This window comes from Elaeis guineensis, chromosome 12 (genome assembly GCF_000442705.2).
Source record: "Elaeis guineensis isolate ETL-2024a chromosome 12, EG11, whole genome shotgun sequence".
NCBI classification, from domain to species: domain Eukaryota; kingdom Viridiplantae; phylum Streptophyta; class Magnoliopsida; order Arecales; family Arecaceae; genus Elaeis; species Elaeis guineensis.
Window position 1 is genome coordinate 24,519,614 of NC_026004.2, and position 23,085 is coordinate 24,542,698.

Sequence of the window (23,085 nt, forward strand, 5' to 3'; positions counted from 1 at the left end):
TCGTACACCAACCTTCCGGATTGATCACCATTCTCGTAATGATCCTATGGTCATGAGCTGTTTATGAGTTAGTTATGTAAATTCATGCCTTAAATTTTCAACTCTTGAAAATATGAATTAACTTTCCTACTAACTCAAAAGATGTATCACAGACATAATGTACACAATGTAATAGTAGAATAATCATTTTATTCATTTATAGTCAAAATTACAAATTTACTCTTATATTTGTACAGAAATGTGTCAACCAATCTGGCATCTAGGGCACACATCTAACAGTATCTCCATTTCAAACACCGTTATTATCTCTGACATTTTAAATGTGTCCAATGATTCAGCTTGCCTCATAATCATCACCTACCATACCATCGGACTAGAAGGGTTGTATTCAATCACACTTGAAAGTCAAATAATCTAATTAGAGATTTTTTTTAAATTATAAGGTCTATATAAAAATATTTATAAAATTTAAATAATCAAAAATATAATTTATGGTTCATGGATCATAATATAGTATATAGATGATCGCGTCACATATACGTGATGACACGACATGTAATGGTGATATGACAGTTGATGATTAAAAAATTTTGAGCAAAAAATTCTACATTATACATCATGTCATTATTTATATATTATATTTTCAAAATAAATTTTCATATATTATACCCTATTGTCAATATATCATGTCATCTATAGTATATCAATTTAGTTCATATCATGTCATATTTGTTAGATAGTTCTTGCCATGTAAGCATTTGTTTTTGCCGCATAAACATCAAGTATCATCAGCTAGGATTTTGGATAAAAGAAGGGAGTTGGAGTCCAGAAGAAGGATAACACTAAAATGATGTAGAAAATAGAACGGCCAAAAATCATCTTTTTGGACTTAAGAAATTATTTAAAAAGTTATGCTAAACTTCAGAGATTAAAATCATAATTTATTCTTAAATATATATAACAAATAATAGACAGTAGAATGGATGCGACAAGTTTCTTCGGTGAAATAGGGATACTTGTGGTGCCTTGCGAGAACAATTTGAATCCTGCCACCGCCTATCATGCAATGTCTGAATGGAGATTGCGAAATTAAATTCCCGAGTTCACAATCCGAAGATTACCCCGCGAATCCAAATAAGTCCTTTTTTGAGAAGACAATCCAAATAAGCCCTTAGAAGAGAAATCTGTTTTATAACTTGCCAGGAGCACCGTCCCAGAGGGTCCCAGAGCAACTGCTCTCTCTCTCTCTTTCAACCTTTTTGACCCTTTTCTTTTATTGAATCTATAACTCTCTCTCCCCCCTCTTAGGTAAAACTCTTTCGAATCGTCTTTTTCCCCCACTCTCTCTCTCTCTCTCTCTCTCTCGGTCTCTTCCTGATTCTGTCCAGCCTATTCGACCGGTTTCCCTCCCCATCACTCTGAGGGGGAAACCCCAACTTTTTGCCGAATCCGCGAATTGATTTCTTCGCAGGCTTCAGGTGAGAGATTGATCTCAAAACTCTCGAAGTCGAGGCCCCCCGGCATTCCCCGATGCCTTGAAGTTTGTCTTTTTTCTGGATAAATTTGGAACCTTTGTGTTTTTTTGTCTTTGTTCGATTTTGATGGTTCCAGAATCTGGGGCTTTGTTCGGTGTTGATCGGTTGACGGGATCTTTCCGTACTTTTGTTGTGATGGATTTTTTTTGGTGCTATAGGTGGGAGGAAAGAAAAGGCGGGATTTATGTCCTTCAATCAATCCAGGGCAGAGAAGAGCGAGAGCCAGCAGCTAAGGAAGAGCGGTCGTTCCGGCAGCTTCGGCCAGCAAAGGGGATATTCCGGCGGCGGCGGGAAGGGCGGCGGCTCGGCCCCTTCTCCCCAACTCTCCTCTTCCTCCTCTTTTCCCTCCTATTCGTCGAACCACCCGCCGCTCTCGACAAATCGGAGGTAAAGATTTTATCCTCCATGCCGTCCCAGGATCCATCTTTCTTGATGAAATCAGTCTTCTCTGTTGATTTGGGCAAATGGGCTTTCAAAAGTCAGGTTTTTATTAGTTTCTTGTTGTTGGGTTCTAGTTTCAAGAAGTCTGGAAATGGACAAGGAGGGTCATCCAGGGCGAATTCATCGAGTTCTGGGACGAGTTTTGTTGTTGCCTCTGCTCCTCCCGTTGCTCTGCGGGCCGTGCAGAATGGTGCCCATGTCCAACCACACTTGCATGGTTGTTCTAATTCCTTTTTTTTTATGATTGTTATTTTTTATCAAAATTTATCAGTTTTCATTGATTTCTTGGGCTGAAGGCTATTCATGAACTGTAGATCAGAAAGAAAAAAAAGAAGAAACAAAAAAAGAAATACTGCTATACCCTTAGATTTGCTCATCTTCATGTTGTTCAGGATCATCTGATGCAGCATCGTCAAGTTCTGCAAAACCTGTGGATGCACCCATTCCAAGAAACTCACGAGCCCATCCAAGGCCTCCAATTTCTCAGTCCGCTGCAGGAACTTCAGATCCTGAAGCCCCTGTGATTCCGGCCGAAGGTAATTTCTTGTGTATCTGTTCACTTCGTTGTTTGAATGCTTATGCCAGTGTCTTGTTTATGTCAGATGTCTTTCTTTCTTTTTGTGCTAACTGTTATAAGCTAGTGCTTGATTTTCTGCCACTGATGATTTTTTCGGAGGTCATCTTCATGCATGATAACCATTCTTTTAATTTATTATTTGGATAGCCTTATTGATTTACTGCTTCCTTCCCTTGAGGTGATGGATCCAAGACATTTACACTTCAATTTGGTTCTATCAGTCCTGGTATCGTGGATGGAATGCAGGTATTTGTTCTTGCATTTTGCTTCAAATAAAATTTTATGTTTTATGTGTTGGCTCTTATTCATGCTGTCCTTTGCAATTTCTGATTTGGCAAAATTTATTATGATTATTGTAGATTCCTCCTCGGACCAGCTCAGCTCCACCTAATCTGGATGAGCAGAAGAAGGATCAGGTTTGTAGATTTATAGTGGATTTCTAAAATTTACTTTTCAACAGAAAAAAAAGGGGCTGTCAACTGATATCTAGATTAATTTTGCTTTGACGATGGATGAATAGGGATGGCAATGGGCTGGGTATGGGTCGGGTCGACCGATACCCATACCCGCCTTGTCAGTAGGGGTGGCAATCGGGTCGGGTCAGGTCATAAACAGATTGGATCAATGCGGGTCGGGTCAAAAAATCATCAACCCAAACCCAACTTGTTTATTAAATGGGTCAAAAATTCAAATCTGAACCCGATCTATTTATTAAATAGGTAACTTGATCCGACCCATTTAATCCATTTATTAAATAGGTCAAATTAAATTAAACGGATTAAACAGAAAAAGAAGTAAAAAGAAAAAAAAGACAATCTACGTAGGAAAAGGACTTACCTCTTAATTTTTTTCGCTTTTCTTTTGTTTTCTTTGGTTTTCTCTTCATTTTCTCCCAGTTTTTCCTCTGCTTTTTCCATCCTCAAGAGTCCCAATCGGGTGGGAGGCTTGGAGTGGCCGTATATGGAAGCTTAGGGGAGGCGGAGCGGCTGAATACGGGAAGCTTAGATGGCTAGGTTGTTGTGTTGGGTATTTAGGTATATATATGTGTATATATATATATTGGGTTGGGTTCGGGGTGGGACATTCTATTACCCATACCCCATCCATACCCGCTTCGGGTTTTTTTTCTAAAACCTATACCTACCTCGGATTTTAATCGGGTCGGATAAAATCCGCCCCATTCGGATCGGGTTAGATCGGATACCCGACGGGTCGGACCAATGCTGTTCATCTTCTGTATGCCCTTTATAATTTTATGGTACATGTTAAGCGGATTTATAAATTCTCTGCTCATGATAGGTAATATTATCCAAATGTTGAGTCCCCATCATGAGGAAATCTTGATCATTGTCAAATTTATACCTAATAGAAGTCTTTGTGATCCTAGTTGACATCATTGAGTTTTCTCAGTTTGTTATGTCATTATTTTAAGATTTTGAATTCCATCATGCAGGCTCACCATGGTTCATTCAGGGGTGTGCCCAAAGTGCCTATACCCTCTGGACCACAGCAGCCACTACAGCCTAAGAAGGATGCAAGTGGTGTTAACCAATCTAATATTGGAGAATCTCTACCTCCTGCCCGGGGAAAGCAGGATATGCACTCACGAATTTCAGCTGCACCTGCTGTACTGTTACCCAAATCTTCTGTTCTTCCTCTAGCTGGAATATCTATGCCAATGGCCTTTCAACAGCCCCAAGTCTCCTTGCAATTTGGTGGTCCCAGTCCTCAGCTGCAATCACAGGGTGTTGCAGCCACTTCACTGCAAATGCCAATGACATTGCCTATCGGACATGTTCCCCAAGTATCACAGCAAATGTTTCTCCATGGTCTCCAGTCTCATCCTCTGCAGCCTCAGCTGATGATGCACCAGGGACAAGGCTTGAGCTTAGCACCTCAAACAGGTCACCAACTTCCTCCTCAGTTAGGAAACCTTGGAATCAGTATTGCCTCCCAACAGTTTGCACAACAGCAGCCTGGAAAATTTGGTGCTCCTCGCAAGACCACTGTAAAGATAACTCACCCAGAGACCCATGAGGAGCTGAGACTTGATAAAAGGACAGATTCATATACTGATGGTGGTTTTACACAGCAAAGGTCCCTTCCCAATGTTACCTCCCAATCTCAACCTGTTCCATCATTATTTCCTTCCCATTATTATCCTCCATTGCAGCCCAATACTTATAACACAGCACAGATGTTCTTCCCTACCTCAACTGCTCTTCCTTTGACAAGCAGCCAGATGCCTTCTGGTTCACATGCCCCAAGATATAGCTATCCAGTTGGCCAGATTGGCCAAGGCATTACATTCATGCATCCATCTGTCATTAAGCCCGTGCCTGGTGGCAAAGCTGGGTCTCCTTTGCACAATCTCACGGAACCAATGAAAGTGGAAACTGTGCCAGTCTCTTCTCCATCAGCTACAGTTTATGGGAATAAACCTGGAACTGCTTCAGTGACAGTTAGCACGCCTACAAGCAATGCTGAAGCACCTACATTGTTAAAGCCTTCTAGAGAAGCCTCATCTTCTCATCCACAAAGTGATGGTAAGGTTGGTCTAGAATGTTCTGTTCGGCAGTCTAAATCAGCTTCTCAGCCATCAGAAACGACACAGGCTGCAGTTTCATCAGTTCCAGATGTTCCTCATGAGGAGTATGGAACTGTTGAGACAGGAACTGGTGGCAGGATAAAAGAACCTATCGAAAGAATGAGTTTATTGAAGGATAACCAGAAAAAGCCCAAGAAGAAGGACCTCAGACATTCACAGCACTCACAACAGGTCTGATTTTCTAGATTTTTCTTATTCTTTTCTTTTCTCATCTTCTCATGTAGAGGATATATTTTGCTGCTGTTATGCATAATAGCATTTCTATTTGTAACTTCGGGACTTGATTACATGGTGCAGACGGATGCTTCTGAATCTGCATACAGAGATGGAACAATGAGGCAATTATCCAGAAACTCTGAGGAACTTCAGGATTTTTCAGGGGTAGACATGCCAACCGCTCCGTATTCACCTCATTTAGAACAAAGTAGTTCAACTGCAATTAGGACTTCTAAAGATGCTGAAAGTAAATCAGTCCTTACTGATTCAGAATCATCTGGGATTAATTTGGTGAAGGAAGTACTGCAAGATGTTTGTTTGAGAGCTGACAGTGGAATTCTGGTTAAAGAGAGAGGTTATTCTGAGACATCAACTTTTACAGGTCTTGAGATGGATGAGACTGTCTCTAAGAATTTATATCCTACTCTTAGTCAGGACAATTCTATCTTGTTAGATGTTGAACAAGAACAAGAAACACTTGCTGAAAAGGAACTCAGAAAAACAGGAGTATCTAGTGATTCCTCTCAAGATACTGGTAATGCTAAAATGCATCTGATATCTGTTTTTACAGAATGTGTTGAAGGTGGAAAACCAGTTGAGTTGGCTGAGCAAGATGGGGCTGGAAAAGATAATTCAGAAAGTTTGGCTTTCCATGAGTCTTATGATGCTGAAAGGCAACAGACTGCTTCCTACAATGAAGCAGTGGGGCAAAGCTTGATGGTTGATAAGACAAATGAGGAATTAGACATCTCATCTAGTATGTCTTTGGACTTCACCAAAGATGAAGCAGTTTCTTCTAGTCATCTTTCATCAGCAAACATTGAAGAAAGCAAACCTTCCTCTCTTGATGCCATAACAAGCAAAGCAATATACAGCCAGGATGTTGGCTGGAGCGATCGTGATGCCTCGCAACTGCAGACAGCTTCTGTTTCAGCCCCTCTTACTTATAGGGTGACAGAGAAACTAGAAGGAAAAGTTACAGAGCTGTCTAGTGAGGAACTGGTTCCTGTTTTGTTATCCAGGCCAAAGGACAGGACTGCTTTGGATCCTCCCAGGGTTAAGCCTTCTGGAAAAAGGAAGAAGAGGAAGGAAATTCTCTCGAAAGCTGATGCCGCAGGAACTTCAGATCTTTACAATGCATACAAGCATCCTGAGGAAAAACATGAAATTATCAGTACCACAGAAAGTGTGGATGGTCCTGAAGTTGTAGATTCTGAAAAACCTGTGGCTTCAGATACAGATAAGAATGTTGTTGCGAGTGAGGGAGATGGACAGAGTAAAATTGAAGTGGATGATTGGGAAGATGCAACTGATATCTCCACTCCAAATTTGAAAATTTCAGAGAATGGACAGCAAGTCTGTCCAGTAGAGAAATATAAGGTTGATGATGGAAATGAGAGTACTAGCAGAAAGTATTCCAGGGATTTTCTATTAACATTTTCAGAGCAATATACAGATCTTCCTGTGGGATTTGAGATTAGATCTGATATAGCTGATGCTTTGATGAGTGTTTCGGTTGGTGCTTCCCTTGTTGACCGTGAACCCTATCCTAGTCCTGGAAGGATCACAAATAGATCTCCAGGAGTTTCGCGGGTGGACCGCCATATGATTGGCTTTGTGGATGATGATAAATGGACTAAAACATCTAGTTCTTTGGCATCTGTACGTGATCTTCGGCCAGAAATGGGTCATGCAGCAGCTGTTATGAACTTTCAGCCAGGACTAGGAGTAAGTCATGGGGTTTTAAGACATCCACGTGGGCAGTTATCCAGTCAGTTTGCGGGCGGCATTCTTTCTGGGCCAGTGCAAGGACTGGCATCTCAGGGAGGGATGCTGCATAATGCTATTGATGCAGAGAGGTGGCAGCGTTCTTCTGGCACTCAAAGAGGGTTAATACCTTCTCCTCAAACGCCTGCACAAGTAATGCACAGAGCTGAGAAAAGATATGAAGTGGGTAAAGTGACTGACAAGGAAGAGGCAAAACAAAGACAATTGAAAGCCATACTGAACAAACTGACACCTCAGAATTTTGAGAAGCTTTTTCAACAAGTTAAAGAGGTTAATATTGACAATGCTGTTACTCTTACAGGTGTAATCTCACAGATTTTTGACAAAGCTTTGATGGAGCCAACTTTCTGTGAGATGTACGCTGATTTCTGTTATCATCTTGCTAATGAATTACCTGATTTCACTGAGGACAGTGAAAAGATTACCTTTAAAAGGTTGCTTCTAAATAAGTGCCAGGAGGAATTTGAAAGAGGGGAGAGAGAGGAAGCTGAAGCTAACAAATCCGAAGAGGAAGGTGAGGCTAAACACTCTAAGGAGGAAAGAGAGGAGAAAAAGATCAAGGCACGGAGGCGTATGCTTGGAAATATTCGGTTAATTGGTGAATTGTACAAGAAAAGAATGTTAACAGAGAGAATTATGCACGAATGCATCAAGAAGTTGCTCGGGCAGTACCAGAATCCTGATGAGGAAGATATTGAAGCCTTGTGCAAGTTGATGAGTACAATTGGTGAGATGATAGACCATCCCAAGGCCAAGGAACATATGGATGCATATTTTGACATGATGGCAAAACTATCAACAAATCAGAAGCTATCATCCAGGGTTAGGTTCATGTTGAAGGATGCAATTGATTTGAGAAAGAACAAATGGCAACAAAGAAGGAAAGTTGAAGGTCCAAAGAAAATTGAAGAGGTGCACAGAGATGCAGCTCAAGAGCGGCAAGCTCAAGCAAACAGATCAGCTCGTGGTTCTGGCATTAGTGCAGCCTCAAGAAGAGGACCACCTGTGGACTATGGTCTGCGAGGATCCACTATGTTACCTCCTCCAAGCTCCCATGTTGGCAATATACACAATTTATCACCTCAGGTCCGTGGTTATGGATCTCAAGATGTTCGATTGGAGGATAGACATCCATTAGGAAGTAAAACATTTTCAGTTCCCCTTCCTCAAAGGCCTAACAATGATGATTCAATTACCCTTGGCCCACAAGGTGGACTTGCGAGGGGTATGTCTGTTAGAGGACAATCTTTGATATCAAATGTTTCGTTGGCTGATGTTTCTCCCTGTGTTGGTGACCATCGTAGGATGCCATCAGGTCCAAATGGTTACAGTTGGTCATCTGATTGGACACCTTGCAGCTCAAAAGAAGAAATAATGCCAAAACATATGCCAGATAGGTTCTCTGGAGCACCACATGATCCAATGAATTCCCAAAATCGTAATACCTATTTTGGGAGCAGGGAAAAGATTTTAGATCGTTCTTTTGATAGATCTGCAGCAACTATCATCCCTGGTGGTCATGCGCAGGCATCTTTAAGTGGCAGTGCAGGTGCACCTTCCGAAATAAAACAGTTGTCTGAAGACGTCCTGCGGGAAAAATCAATATCAACAATAAGGGAATTCTATAGGTAACATCTTTTTCTTATTTATTTTTCTTTTGTATGACTACTGCTGAAAAATCTATATGCTATCTTGCCGCATTCATACCATTGATTGTGTCTACTGGGAACAATTACTCGAAAACAAAGGTTAAACAATAATAGGGCGACATGGTAGTTGTAGGTTTACTGCCTGTTTAGCATCAACATGGAATTTAGTTGATTATGACCATGTAGAAAGTCTGACTGCATAAACAATTTCACATCGTTATGGGATTATTAATGCACCCATTTGCATCTTACCTGTCATTTTTTTTCAGAATGGGATATTTACATATTTAAAAATGTCTTTATTGTTGTTCATGTATATTTTGGTGGTCTGTATGCAATGCTTTGAATTATATCATCCTTGAACATCCTTTCCATGCTTCTTATAAAGTGATATTGTGCCATCATGATTGTTCTATACCTCTATTCCGCTAATTATCTGTTGAGGGTCTTATCTTTGGCTTGAGTTATTGATGATCATTTATTCTTAATGCAGTTTTTTTACTTATCGAGGACATAAATCTGCGTGTGGTCTTTATTTTTTCTTCACCTTTTTGTTACCTTTTATCTTAGTTCTTGGTTTAGAATTCTCTACCTGACAGCATCAGAATAACTCTCTTTCTAAACAATTCTTTTATATGACCATCTACCAATCTTTTTGAACAGCTTTTCAATGCCTCTCCACTTAAGAAGCACTCATTTAAACATTTAAGAAGTTATTCAATTTTTCTAGCTATTCAACTGTTGCTTCAGTCTTTTAACTCAGACTAGAATATGTCATCATGCAGACTAGAAGATCAAACTTTTTAGAGCCATTTATTTGCTCCATCATTTAAATCATTATTTATTGGTTGATATTGGTTAATTCTGTCCAGATTCATTTTATTATGGACTACATTTTTGGAATATATTATCTATTACACTTGTTAAAAGATGTAATCCTTTGATTCTGCACAATTCCATTTAATGTTGCTTATTCTCAGGACATTACATAATTAAGAATGAGTTACATGTAAGTGCATAAAAAGCAAGCTAAGAGTATCAGAAGGTTGTCTTTTGCTCTATATGCACTCTTCAAGGATTGGTTTATCTGCCTCACCTCTCTATGAAGCATGTAAATGGAATGGGATGATTGGATCAGGATTAGCATTATATGAACATACCAATATGACAGTTCTGAGAAAACAGGATACTGGTATGAGGACATTACAATGAATAAACAAACACAGAAATACATGATTAAATATTAGCAAGATATATTTTGTTACGTATTTTGGAAATTCTAGAGCCCTAAATAATGATTTTTAGTAGTAATGTTAGGGAAAAGTCAAAATTCAAATGAAGAGGTTCAAAATAATGTAGCATGACAAGGGTTTCAAATTTGTTTTCAGTACCCTTACTGATATCCAATGGTGCATTGTTGGTCTGGTTCTTGAAAATAACAAGTAGCACAAGGGGTGTACCGTGTATCAGCTTCCTACAGGTATGAGTTGGTATGCTGGTATGTTCGGCACTAAAGGCCATGTAAAATGTATTAGTAACTTAATAAGGTAAAAGACATTCCCTAGTTATGACAGTTGCCATAAAAATATCAGTTCCATCACTTAAGGATAATCCTTTTTAAGGCATTTCTGGCAGTTCATTGTGGACATGACAATCATTTGTGGGCATCATTGGTCGATAGCTTTATTTTGATGTAATGCACAGCCAGCAAGTTGTGGTGACATTTTGACAGAGTGAGATAGGAGGAGAAGGAGGCTTGATGGTGGTCTGAAAGGAGCCCAGTATACATTTTCTCCCCAATTTGTTCGCGTGCACTGAAGCAAAAGTTTCTGGTCATTGTGACAGGAAAAGGAACTGGAATGAGATAGAGGGGAGGAGGATTAGAAGGAAGAGGGAAAGGACATATAGAATAGAAAGAGAATAAGAGATCTACTGGTCGCTAACTCTAAATTGCCACTGAATGCAGGCACTTTGTCTTCCTTTTCCACCTTCACTTGTTCACATACATAAATAGATTGATGATGCTCAAATATGGAGTTTCTAGTTAGATTTAGCAGATTATGAAATATAAGTGTTGACCTCCCCATCTGTACCCAACCTAAGTAATTGTCTCTAGCCACTTTGAGTGGTTTAGGCTTACACCTCTTCTGATGCTTATAGTATGCATTTGTATGTGTAAAGGGTCAAATCAGTCATTTCTGTGTGGTTGGCAGGCCCTTCCTCAGTCACTGGAAGGTGCAATCTAAAATTTTTGGTTCAATTTAGCTCCCACTTCAGTGATCACCTGTGGGTCTAGAGTTGCCTTAGGTTCACAAAAATTCATCACTAAACATCTGCTGGTTGATTAGTCCAGGCAGCTGTGCTAACCTAGATCGGTTATGGATGTTGACCAGCTGGAGTTATAAGGTGGCTCATGGATTCTTATTTCATAACTCTGTTACAACTATTTGGAGTTCGTCTCTCTTAGTCTCTAAGAGTGGTCCACTCAGTAACTCTCTAAGCACTCCACTCATTAAGCATAGAGACAACTCTAGAAAGAAGGCAGTGACAACAATATATTTGTTTCTCTCCAAGAAGTGGTGATAGTCCCAATCTCACTTTACAACATAGACTGAACTTCAAGGTTCTGAATATGAGTTCCAGAGGCTCCACCAAGTTCCGTCTATAGCTTGTTCATCAATTCACTTTAGCTGTAAGACTTAACGAGCGTGTACTTATACTGAATAAATCCAACTTGCAACTTTGCCAGGCTTGAAATGAATTAGCTAATCTACTTCCTAGAAATAACAAGTATATCTTATTCTAAAGCCTGGTCATTGAAGGTGCAATTGGATTAGCTAAATCCAAATTTAGTCTGAGTTATCACCAACTTGACCCATATCTAAAATTTGAGTTCGAGTAGGTGCAACTCATTGAGATTGCATACAGTGTGTTCTAACTCAAAGTTACAAAATTCAAACTTACTCTGTATCTCAATTCATCTTGCTTAATTTGTGTCAAATAAATGGGTAGTTTTATGTCTAAATCCTAAATCCTATTTCTGATTTAGTTCAACTTTTTTCTTGTTAGACTGGGACTAGGCATCTCTTTTTCTCATTCTGCTGTTTCTGCATTAGAATTTTGCTAAATTTTGAACATGTAATTAATGAGTGCATCTTGTTGAGACAGTTAAATCAAAGTCCTTAAAAACCCCTATTGTAGAAGAACTGATGTCTAAGACACCCGCTGCAAACTTACATTATTTTGCATCGGCCCTTATGGTATAAGTTACTCTCTTAAAGAAATTCTGTTATAAAGGAATTTTGAATATGCCAAAGCTCAGGTAGACAAGCAGAATAAACCATTATGTATCAAATTTGTTTCTGCTCCGTTTTGGAAACAAGTGCCTTTGCTTCCTCAACAAACTCCTGGAATCTCTCCACCTGCCTTGTCATACTTCAGAAACTTTAGTTTCTTGGGATGAATGGAAAGAGATCACATATGCTTGGTATTCAATAAAAAGGTGGTCTAGTTATGATTTTTTTTTTCGAAAAAAGAGACTAGTTGGAACCTTTTGTTTCATAGTGAAATCAAAAATTGGTCCAGATGTGATGAGATGCACATGCTAGCCACTAATTTTGGTAAGCTTCCCACGAATGCCAGTGGAGGAACCGCACTTTGGCTGTGAATTTGATGATAGAGCAAGATTCGACGTCAAGGTGCTGGACCCGTATGGGTTCCATGTTGGTATATGGTTCAGTACGGTATGAGAGTGTCAGTACATTATAAGATACTGTACTGATACGGTACTATTATGGTATGATATGCCCTGGGTGGTACAGCAAATCATGGATAGAGGCTACGAGTCATGCTCTTAAAGCTAGAGCTCCTATGACTTTCATATGGCAAGAGATAGGACCGCCAATGTAGATCTAATTTAAATATTAAATCCACTGGAGTGGCCAATTTGATTTGGTGATAAGATCTGGGTATTCTTTGGGATCATATTTCCTTCACTATCTTTCTTGCTGAAGAAAAAAAAGCCAGTGGGAACATCACAGCACTCTGGACTCTGGAGTAATAGTTTCAGTACCTGTGTTGGTACACAACTGATACAATGACAGTCCTGTCCGGTTCTGGTACCGACACTTGAAGGAGGGGTACTAAGTATTTCCCTATCAGTACAAGTTGGCATACTTTGTACAGTCTGATATAGTCTAGCATCGAATTATATCTAGTCATCTTATGATCCATTTTAATTTTTGTGCCCAAAGGAAACGGAAGAAAAATCTAGAATAACTATTTTCTTTTATTCATCAAAACTTTGTTATGCTGCATCCCTCTTTTTATGCTTTAGGAAAGGACCTAAACTAGATCTTGGAGACACCAGGACTTGTATATGATCCAAATTCTAGAAGATGGAAATATATGGAAGTCCAAAATAGAAGCAGGAAGGTGGATAGACAGCTTAGGCATCGTATTCCCCTCTTCTTTCTTATTTTTCCTTCTTTCCTCTCTTTCTCATTCCTTCTTCTTTTCTTTCATTTCCTATTCTTTCTAATTTTCCTCTCCTCTTCCTGCACCTAAGAGGTACTAAGCATCCCTGTGTCCTGTGTACAAGATGAAGGGGCACATGACTTCCTAAACCTTCTTCTCATGAGATATTGGTCCCCATTAAGTTGGCTTGTCCTCTTTTTGATGATTGGGGTGGGTCATTGTGGACTTAGACAACTCAGGATCATCCAACTTGTAGGTGATAACTGTGCTGAAGTTTTATCTCAATCGTTGAATACAAGACTGCTGAAACTTTTCGAGACCTAGCATAGGATAAAACCTTAAAGTCTCATAAAAAGCAGCAGAAAACTAAAACATAAAGTTTTAAGATGAAATAAATCTAAGCCTACCCGAAACCATTGATAACTAGGACTGGTAGGCATTGGTCCATCCAATTGCATTAGCTAGTTCAAAATCCTATTCATGTAAAATAATTTTGTTGGTCTCTGCTAGACTTGGAGTTGGGCTGACATATTGTTTCAAAGCTGAATCCTGGCCTGATTGATTTCAGTCATAATTATTTATACCAAGCCTGAACTGCAAGTCTAGTTGCTGACTTGAAGCCCCATGATCTTTTTGGTTCAGGGCTCTGAATGATTAGCTTGCCCACCAGGCCTGCCCTATAGACACTTCTATCACCAAAAAAATTATTCAACCTCGTTTCTGCTGTCCTTATACATATCAAGGCTCCTTTGAGAAAAATTTCTTCTCATGATGATCATCAAAATTGAAGTTCTGTTGCAGAGCACACCACTTGCTGTCTTTTGGACCATCACCTGTTGAAATAAATCACAATTAAGCAAATAATTTGTGAGAATAGATGAGAACCTTACAAGCCCACAATCATTTATTCATGATGTATCTAAGGTAAAACTGGCTATGCAGACTACATCCCTCAAGGGCCATGCATGATACAACCCTCTTGCCGATGAGTCTTAGCTCATTTTAAAATTTGTTCACCTATTACATTTTGATCATGGCCTATCAAGCTCCCAAAACTTTAAAGCATGTCAAATTATTTAAAATTTCTTCACCTATGACATTTTGATCATGGCCTATCAAGCTCCCAAAACTTTAAAGCATGCCAAATTATTTCTACTCTTCATCCTCTGCCCATCAAGCTCCCACAACTTAAGCTTGCCAAATTATATCTACACGTATGACCTATTTGTTAACTCAGCTTGAGAATGTAATTCAAAGTTTGAACATGAAGTTCCTCCATTAAGGGTTTCTTGCTACAACCTAAGCCCATGTGTCTACTAGTATAGAAAGTCAACCACTGTTCTTATCACCTAGAAATAGAATTGCTGTTGTATCTGATATAGGCCTGGACATCCCTAGGGTCAACTACTTTTCCTCAAAGACTGGTCTTCATTGTATCTATTCTGTCGGAATTGGGATTGAGTCAAAAATCATGGAACATGTTAGATTGGATCGAGTTGTGCATCGAATTGCAAATTGTAAGATTTTATTTTTGATTTATTTAAAAATACTGAAATTATAAAAGAAACATGAAAACTGGAAAATAAGTCAGCTATAAAGCAGATGAAGATGGATGGAGATTACAAGGACATACATATAAGATGTCTAGTTTCAACCTTGAATCTCATGTTAGAGTTATTCAAGGTATTTCTATGCAACCTACCAATTGAATTATTCATTTTGGTAGAATCTACTCAGAAAATGACACTTTAAGAAATGGTTGTGAAACTATAATTTTTTTTGGTTCTTGATCTTAATTTCATGAACTTAAGTCTTCTGTTCCTTGTCGAAGTCTAACACCCCAATGAGCTTGCCGATTTTACATCTTGAACTTATTAAAGATAAATAAGTAATTCTACAAACCAAAGCATCTAAATTATATTAAATGGACCTCCATATGATTTAATATGTATTACAATCAAGTTGGATCTTATGATCCAAGAGATTCTATGCTGCATAATTATGGTCCTAATAGACCCCAATCTGAGAACTAGATCGAGATCATTTAGTGCTTTTCTTTTATCCGGATCATGAGATTGTGGATTGTAAAATCTTTGATCGTGAGTCATTTATGGTTTTGCAGCGTTCATCCTAATCAGGATCTTCTTGTCATGCTATTTTATGTGCTCGTCCTATGGTCAGCTAAACTTTAGTATAAAATATTTTTTTCTCTAACTCAACTTCTATTAAATTGTTGATTTCTATTTCACAATCAACAGTACACATTATTTTTTTCCATGGCGCCTGATCCAATGGTAGTGCATGCAAATGATTTCCTTATTTTAATGATTATATATATGGGCTAGTTTTGGTGCTTGGGGTATATACCCCAAGAGATAGAATCCAGATTTTCATCCACGGATGAGACTTGATATCCTGGGAGTGAAAATTGTTTTAGTAATCCTAGCATGTATGTGGATTAGGCGAGGAAATGGAGCTTGTGCTAATAGAGGTTATATGCCAAAAATAGAGATTACATAAATAAAGAACATTATAAAGCAAAATTTGTAACTTCTTTCATCCTTTTTTAAGAAGCCAATAAAACTTTTATGAGGTAGAGAATTCTAGGCACAAACTATCAACAATTCAAGATATATGCGCAAACATGGTTCTTTCCATATTTTTAAGTCCTTATCAATATTCCCATCCATTCTCTTCATTGCTTCTAGGAGGAGACTGAGTAGTGCTGGGGCTTCGATAGCTGAAGGGTGGGGTAGTGGTGATGGGCCTCTGGTGGCTGATGAGGCAAGAGGGGTTGGGTGGGTGGAAGGGACAGCGGCCTTACTTGGTTGAGAGGTGGTGAGGACAAGGGCTTGGTTGACGTTTGTGAGCGCCAAAGGTGGTGATTGCATGGAATGGGGCCCATGCTTGTGAGGATTTAGTGTCTTGGTACTTATCTCAAGCTTCATTTTTAAATGTTGCATCATGAATCCTCGACAATTGCAAGCTCTGGACCTCCTGACTGAGCATCCAAGCAGAAGAGGTGGTCCAACATGCTCCTTTTCTCCAAATTGTGTGTCCGGAAGCCTGTACAGAAGGAAGGGCCTGTGCTGGATCAAACTGTGTCCTCTCCTTGGTTTTTTTTTAGACTTCAAGTATTTTTGAAACACTTAAAATGATTGTGGGGGATTGGAAGACTTTGACAAAAATGCATGTATGTGCTTGTGTGTGGGAATGTGTCCATGCTTGATAGCTGATTGATGGAAAGTTGTCAAAGTCTAGTGATGTCTTGCTGTTTCTGAAGGTCTATTATCATGGAACTTAATTGTTGAACTGTTGCTGAAGTAGGCTGATCTAAATACTAAATCTTAGACAAGTGAATTGTGTTTGGGGATGCAAATGAAACTGAACATGAGCAAGCCACTAACTTGAACTTGGCCCAAAATGTTTATTAGGCCAGCTGGAGCTCATCTCGAGATAGGATAGGATGGACTGGCTCAAACTTGGCTCATCTATTATTGAGCTGAGCTTGAGCTAGCTCGAGTGGGTTCTTATGTGGCTGAGAGAAGGGGAAGAAAGAAGATGATGCCACTATTATGTTGGTAAAGGAGTGTTTTAGCCTAGAATACCACAATTAACATCCGAATCTCTGCTTCCTCTATGAAAATTGGAGAGTGAAAAATCCAGTCCTCTACTTCTCTTGTTGTTGAGTCCGGCCACTTTGCCATTTTTGTCGATGGTCTGGTATTGGGAAGGGGGAAAAGAAAAAGAATGACCTCGCCCCACATGTTGCTGCAGGTTATTGAGGAAGAACAAGATAAAGGGAGGCGACTCAGGAACCTTGATCTCAAGGTTTGGGGTCATCGAGCTTGAGAGGATGTTTGGGGTCATCAAAGAAGATAAAGGATTTTTTGATGATGAGAGGAAAAGCAAAGTTGAAATGTGGCTTGCAACACCTTGCCAGTGAGATTGCTTGGGAACCAGGCCAACCTTTGAAGATAAGAAGCTAAGCCATTTGAATGCAATCAAATGGCAAATGCCATGTCTCTTTAAAAGTTTTGTTTGCCCTGGCTGGCTATGGATGTGTTCACTGGTCCATACTCTATAGTTATAACAACACTCATCCAAAAATTATCTTTTACCTCACACACTTGAGGAGAGATACAAGAAGTGCATCTCCCGAAATTGGGAGTGCACTTAACAACATCAAATAACATTCAGTATTTAATTTATGTAGATCATTTTTTTTTTGGGTGAGTAGATATACACAGTCATTCAAACAACATTGCATATGCTCAATACTAATGTAATATTTATTTATTTATTTATATTGCCAAGTTAACAAGCAAGCTGAGTCTAACTCACATTTGGCTTGTTTATTTTTTTATGCTTAAATACCTGCTTTTGTTCAACTTGTTTACTAGTCGAGCAAGCCTATTTTAGCTGAATTTCAAGTTGAATACAAGCTGCTCGCAAATAGCTTGTTCTTTTGACAATCCTAATTTTAGTTGCCAACCTCAAATTGGATGCTCTGTCTTCATGTTTAGTGTAACTCTGATTACGACCAAAAGATTTGTCTAGATCTTCTTAACTTTGGTTTTGCATTAAAAAAAAAAGAAAAATCTTGTGGTGATCTTTGATGTTGTTAGGCACCATTATTTGGCTGGCACTTGAACCTGCTGATCCCAACATTATCCATTTGATCAAGAAGGTTCAGCTGCTCTTCTTTTCGTCTGTCTGATTAGGCATTTTGCTAGGGTCCTCAAGTTACCTACTCTAAATTTTATTTTTATTTTGTGTTTTTTTTTTTTTTTGGTGTGTGTGTGTGCATGTGTGCGCACACGTGCCTGCTTTTGTTCAACTTGTTTACTAGTCGAGCAGGCCTATTTTAGCTGGATTTCAAGTTGAAAACAAGCTGCTCGCAAATAGCTTGTTCTTTTGACAATCCTAATTTTAGTTGCCAACCTCAAATTGGATGCTCTTTCTTCATGTTTAGTGCAACTCTGATTACAACCAAAAGATTTCTCTAGATCTTCTTAACTTTGGTTTTACATTTTAACAAAAAAAAGATCTTGTGGTGATCTTTGATGTTGTTAGGCACCATTATTTGGCTGGCACTTGAACCTGCTGATCCCAACATAATTCATTTGATCAAGAAGGTTCAGCTGCTCTTCTTTTCATCTGTCTGATTATGCATTTTGCCAGGGTCCCTCAAGTTACCCACTCTAAATTTTATTTTTATTCTTTATTTTGTGGGTTTTCTTTTTTTTTGTGTGTGTGTGTGTGTGTTTTGTTTTATTTTCTTTTGTTTTTTTTTTTTTTGGGGGGGGGGGGTGGGGGACTTTTTATGAATATGAAAGACCCGGTCAAACCCTAGCTCCTCAGGGTTGTGACCCACAACTTAGCATTCTTTATGCTTGTTCAGTGTTTCTTTGCTGTTTCTTAACTTATTTCTACATTGTTTCAGTCTCTGCTGTTTCTTAACTTATTTCTTCCCTTTTCTAACCTTTTCGATTGATTTTGTTTTTAGGAACCTTCCAGTTTGTAATGCTTCTTTTTTCTTTTCTTTTGTTTTTTGCGGTATATTGTAACAATCCTTGACCCTTCACCACTAAGTGATATAATTTTTGAATTCTTGTGGTTTTCCTGTGTTTAGTCAATATCTAAATCAGTTTCCTATTAACCTTCGTAATTGATAGGCCACACCTTGGTGTCATAATAGCTCCCTTGTGTCTGACACTTGAATACCTTAGAAAGCTTAATGCTTGATTCTTCTTTGACTTGAGATGTTGGTTTTTGTGGCTCATGCAGTCATTCCATTCATTCACCTTCTCTTGCGGGTCCCTAGGTCCTCATTCTTCCTTTCCAATCTGCAGTTGCCGCACCACCAGTCTTTTTCCTTGGTATTCTTCATTTGCTGCTTTGGGGACTTGTAATTTAATTGCTCTAGATGGTTCTTGGTACTATTTTCGCTTGAGGCATTTGCTTTCTGGTGTCATTTGGTCCAATCATCCTATTTCAGCCCAAGCGCTCTTATTCTGTTATTACCAATGTACATTGGACATTGAGTTGACTGTTAGAAAGGGTCAGCTTTGGATGTTTTACATTGATCACTGAGACATTTCAGTTCATAAATCCAATATACAATCGAACCTTTCATTTTTCTGGTGAGAAAATTGTAATGACTATAGGCAAACCAGTAATTGACATAGATATTGAGATACACTTTTCTGGTGCTGCAACTGCCACTGGCTAACTGGAAGCAAGTTTGTGCTTTTGTGTTGGATATAATGTTCTTCTGGAATGAATGATGCAGCAGTATACTTTTTCCTTCTATGGTTTCATTGGATGCTGAAATTGTAGTCTATGCACACCCAATGTTGGTGACATGACCTTGAACAATTGGGGCTGTGTCGAGGGCTGGGTGGGAGGCTGAGAGCTGTATCATTTTTGTTTAAACATGCTTGAGTAGCTTCATTGTTCATATTCTAAAATGAATTTTAACTTCTCATGACCTTGTGCTCTGGTTTACGGTCCTTGAGTTCCTGGTCTATTGATTGCCATGCATGTTGAGTTGCAGTGTTCCTTGTATTTTTCTCACAATCTATTTCCAAATGTTTTATCTTGATTGTAGTTTGATTGCTGTTTTTCTTCTCACCAGTGCCAGAGACGAGGAGGAGGTATCTCTGTGCATCAAGGAGCTGAATTGTCCAAACTTTTATCCTGCCATGATATCGCTGTGGGTCACAGATTCCTTTGAGCGGAAAGACAAGGAGAGGGATATCTTGGCTACACTCCTTGTGAACCTTTGCAAGTCTCGAGATAGTTTGCTTAATCAAGTACAACTCATCCAGGGGTACGAACGCTAGTTATTAGAACCCAATAATAATACAAAAGCAATATTTGACTCGAAATTAAATCTTATAGGCTTTTTTCACTTTTTTGCTAGGTTTGAATCTGTTCTCGCCTCACTGGAGGATGCTGCAAATGATGCTCCAAGAGCAGCAGAGTTTCTCGGCCGCATGTTTGCTAAAGTTATATTGGAAAATGTGGTTCCGCTCAGAGAGATGGGAGAACTACTTCAGCATGGGGGGGAAGAGCCTGGGCGTTTATTAGAACTGGGGCTTGCATCCGAGGTCCTTGGAAGCACTTTGGAGGTGATCAAAATGGAGAAAGGGGAATCTGTCTTGAATGAGATACGTGCCATCTCCAATCTTCGGCTGGACGATTTCAGACCACCGCATCCAATCAAGGCAAAGAAATTGGATGCATTTCTTTAGAGTTGAGGATTCTTTGTTTTTGGTGAGCTTACCATGTATAGGTCTCTTCCTCTCGGATTGCTTCTCCTGTAAAAGTTTTTTTTTTAATTGTTTTATATATACTTTAAAATTTTGCAATGTCTTCGTAGAATTCTTATCTTCAATATTGGAAAGAAAGCATCAATGGAGCAGCTTATTGGCCAGCATTGGATAGAGCAGCCATTCAACCTAGCCCTTTTGTCTAAAATTGGAAGGCCCTTAGATTGTGTTTGGTAGCTGGCAATTTATTTCAAATGGAATCTATCTAGATTGCTGGCAATTTAAAAGGATCTCACTAAATTATTATATTTGGTACATTTTTTTTTGTTGGTAATTCAGATTATCAGATAATTTAAATTATTTTTTATGAGATAATTTTGATTATCAAGGAAAGGGATGGTTATCCAGATTATCTCTTATGAGATAATTTTGTAATAAAATTTTATAATAAAATTTTTTAATAAAACTATCTTCCTCCTCTCCTCTCCACGTGATGTCATCCATGCTTTCTTCCCAACCTGTGCCTCCCCCCTAACTCCTCCGGCGGCCTCTGCCGCCTCCTACGCCACCTTCATGGCCCTCGTCAAAGGTAGTGTGATGGGCGGTCGGGAGGTAGGGGACGGTGGCCAAGGCAGTGTGGGTGGTCGAGGGGTTGGGGGTGGTGGCCAGGGCAATATAGGTGGTCGGGGGGGGGGGGGGGGGGGGGCGGGGAGGGGTGGCAGCGCAACGGGCGGTGGGGGGGGGGGGTGGTCGGGGTGCGATGGCCAGGGCAGTATCGACGGTCGGGGAGAGGTGGCAGTGCGACGGACGATCGGGGTGTGGTGGCCAAGGCATTGCGGGCGGTCAGAGGGTCGGAGAGGGGTGGCAGCGCGACGAGCGGTCAAGGGGTTGAGGTGCGGTGGGCAGGGCAGTCAGGGGGGAGGGGGGTTGGGGCATGGTGTGCGGGAGGAGAAGAGAAAAAATAAAAAAATAGTTTAAAAATAATAATTTTTATAAAAATAATAAAAATAATAATAAGTATTAAAAATAATAATTTTTTTTCATATAATAATTTTTATCATTAAAAAAATAAAATAATTGGTTTAAAAATATGAAATTAATAATTTAATTTTAGGATATTTTGAGAATTTGATGTTACATTATTAGTAATCTGATTGTCATACTAAATATGTTAATCAAGATTTTTAGTATTTTTTTTATAATATTATTTGTATACTAAATATAGTAATCAATATTATTGATAATTTATTCAGATTGCAGATAATCCAGATTATCACTGTCTGGTAATACATCAAATGCAATCGTAAGATTAAGGACTATTGAGTACTAGCCATGGCTTTGTTTAGGTATTCTGATGCATCATCAGTTTGTAGGGCACCTTGACCATCTTAGTTGGGACGGCGTATGCCCACATGATGGTATCTGTCACACGTGCTAGGAAACCATTTGGTTGGATATAATGACTTTAAGTTTGAAAAAAAAATAAAAGCTTAGAAAGAAGTTGCACGTGCTAGGAAACCATTTGGTTGGATATAATGACTTTAAGTTTGAAAAAAAAAATAAAAACTTAGAAAGAAGTTGGGATATGGTAAAATTAGAAAAATAATGAAATTTTTAAAAAAATGTAAGCATTCTAAAATATTTATAGATTTATTTATATAAAATCAGCACAGAAGATGCCAAAATGATAAATAACAATAAAAAAAATCATCTCTAGTAGTAATATATGATATTGTTAATTTGTAGTACATTTTTTAAATTAGTCAATGGTAATTTTGAATAAATTATAAAATTTGTATGTAATTCAATAATACTTAAATAATTTAAGAATTATATGATATAATAATTACCAAAATTGTCGATTTTTCATTTAGTTTACTTACATTAAGTAGTTTGTAAAATTTACACTTACATCTGTTGCTGCCGATTTCTCCATCTAAGATCAGTCATCGAGGTAGATGTGGTCGTGGTGTATCCACTACTGAAACTTTGTCCGAACATCTGCAAAACAAGTCTACACCGGGGGTGGCTCTGGTGTAGATCCTCCGACGCTCAAGTCAAGAGATAGAGAACGATGAGAAAAGAGAATTAGGAGTTGATTGATTGCATATCTTGGAGGATCCTCGGATCCATGGAAACTCTGCTTTGACCAATCATCAGGTGACACTTATCGAATATTGGTCGGGGGAGGTAAATCGTCAGTAGATCGGAGCCATTCTGGGATTCTATAATAGGGCCACGGTAACTTTCTTTTTACCATTTTTATTGTTCGGAGGGGGAACTCTGGCACTTTGGTGATTCTACACACTTGCTCAGATAAAGTCGAGCTAGTTGGTTTTCCTCTACTCCTCATCCCCCATTTGCCGCTTCACTTTTAGGCCAGTCCCTCTTTTTTTAGCCATGAGTGAATCTAGCTTTTTTCCTGATACTTAGAGCTTAGGTGACGATTTTAGGAGTGCGGGTCCTGAGGCATCAAGCTTGGTCGACGACGTTTGGAGTGCGACCCCCGAGACGTTAA

General features: G+C 39.0%; 1 protein-coding gene across 2 annotated transcripts; it reads left to right on the forward strand.

Moving 5' to 3' along the window:
* Positions 1–1,342: 1,342 nt before the first annotated feature.
* LOC105054645 (eukaryotic translation initiation factor 4G) lies at positions 1,343–20,734 on the forward strand. Of its 2 annotated transcripts, XM_073246358.1 has the most exons (11): positions 1,343–1,478; positions 1,694–1,922; positions 2,051–2,193; positions 2,369–2,512; positions 2,732–2,799; positions 2,913–2,969; positions 4,007–5,332; positions 5,459–8,793; positions 19,931–20,125; positions 20,219–20,571; positions 20,678–20,734. In XM_073246358.1, exons 2-10 carry the CDS (start codon positions 1,720–1,722, stop codon positions 20,547–20,549), a joined length of 5,802 nt encoding a protein of 1,933 aa, XP_073102459.1. In that variant the 5' UTR covers positions 1,343–1,478; positions 1,694–1,719; the 3' UTR covers positions 20,550–20,571; positions 20,678–20,734. The 2 variants fall into 2 exon arrangements, with proteins under 2 accessions (XP_073102459.1, XP_010934515.1); XM_010936213.4 differs by having other exon boundaries at positions 20,219–20,734.
* Positions 20,735–23,085: the final 2,351 nt, after the last annotated feature.

Excerpts from the sequence above, each read along its gene's own strand:
- LOC105054645 (XM_010936213.4), top strand. The coding sequence starts at position 1,720 with ATGTCCTTCAATCAATCCAGGGCAGAGAAGAGCGAGAGCCAGCAGCTA. Across the intron at positions 2,194-2,368 it reads TGTCCAACCACACTTGCATG|GATCATCTGATGCAGCATCG; the intron begins GTTGTTCTAATT and ends CATGTTGTTCAG. Across the intron at positions 2,513-2,731 it reads CCCTGTGATTCCGGCCGAAG|GTGATGGATCCAAGACATTT; the intron begins GTAATTTCTTGT and ends CCTTCCCTTGAG.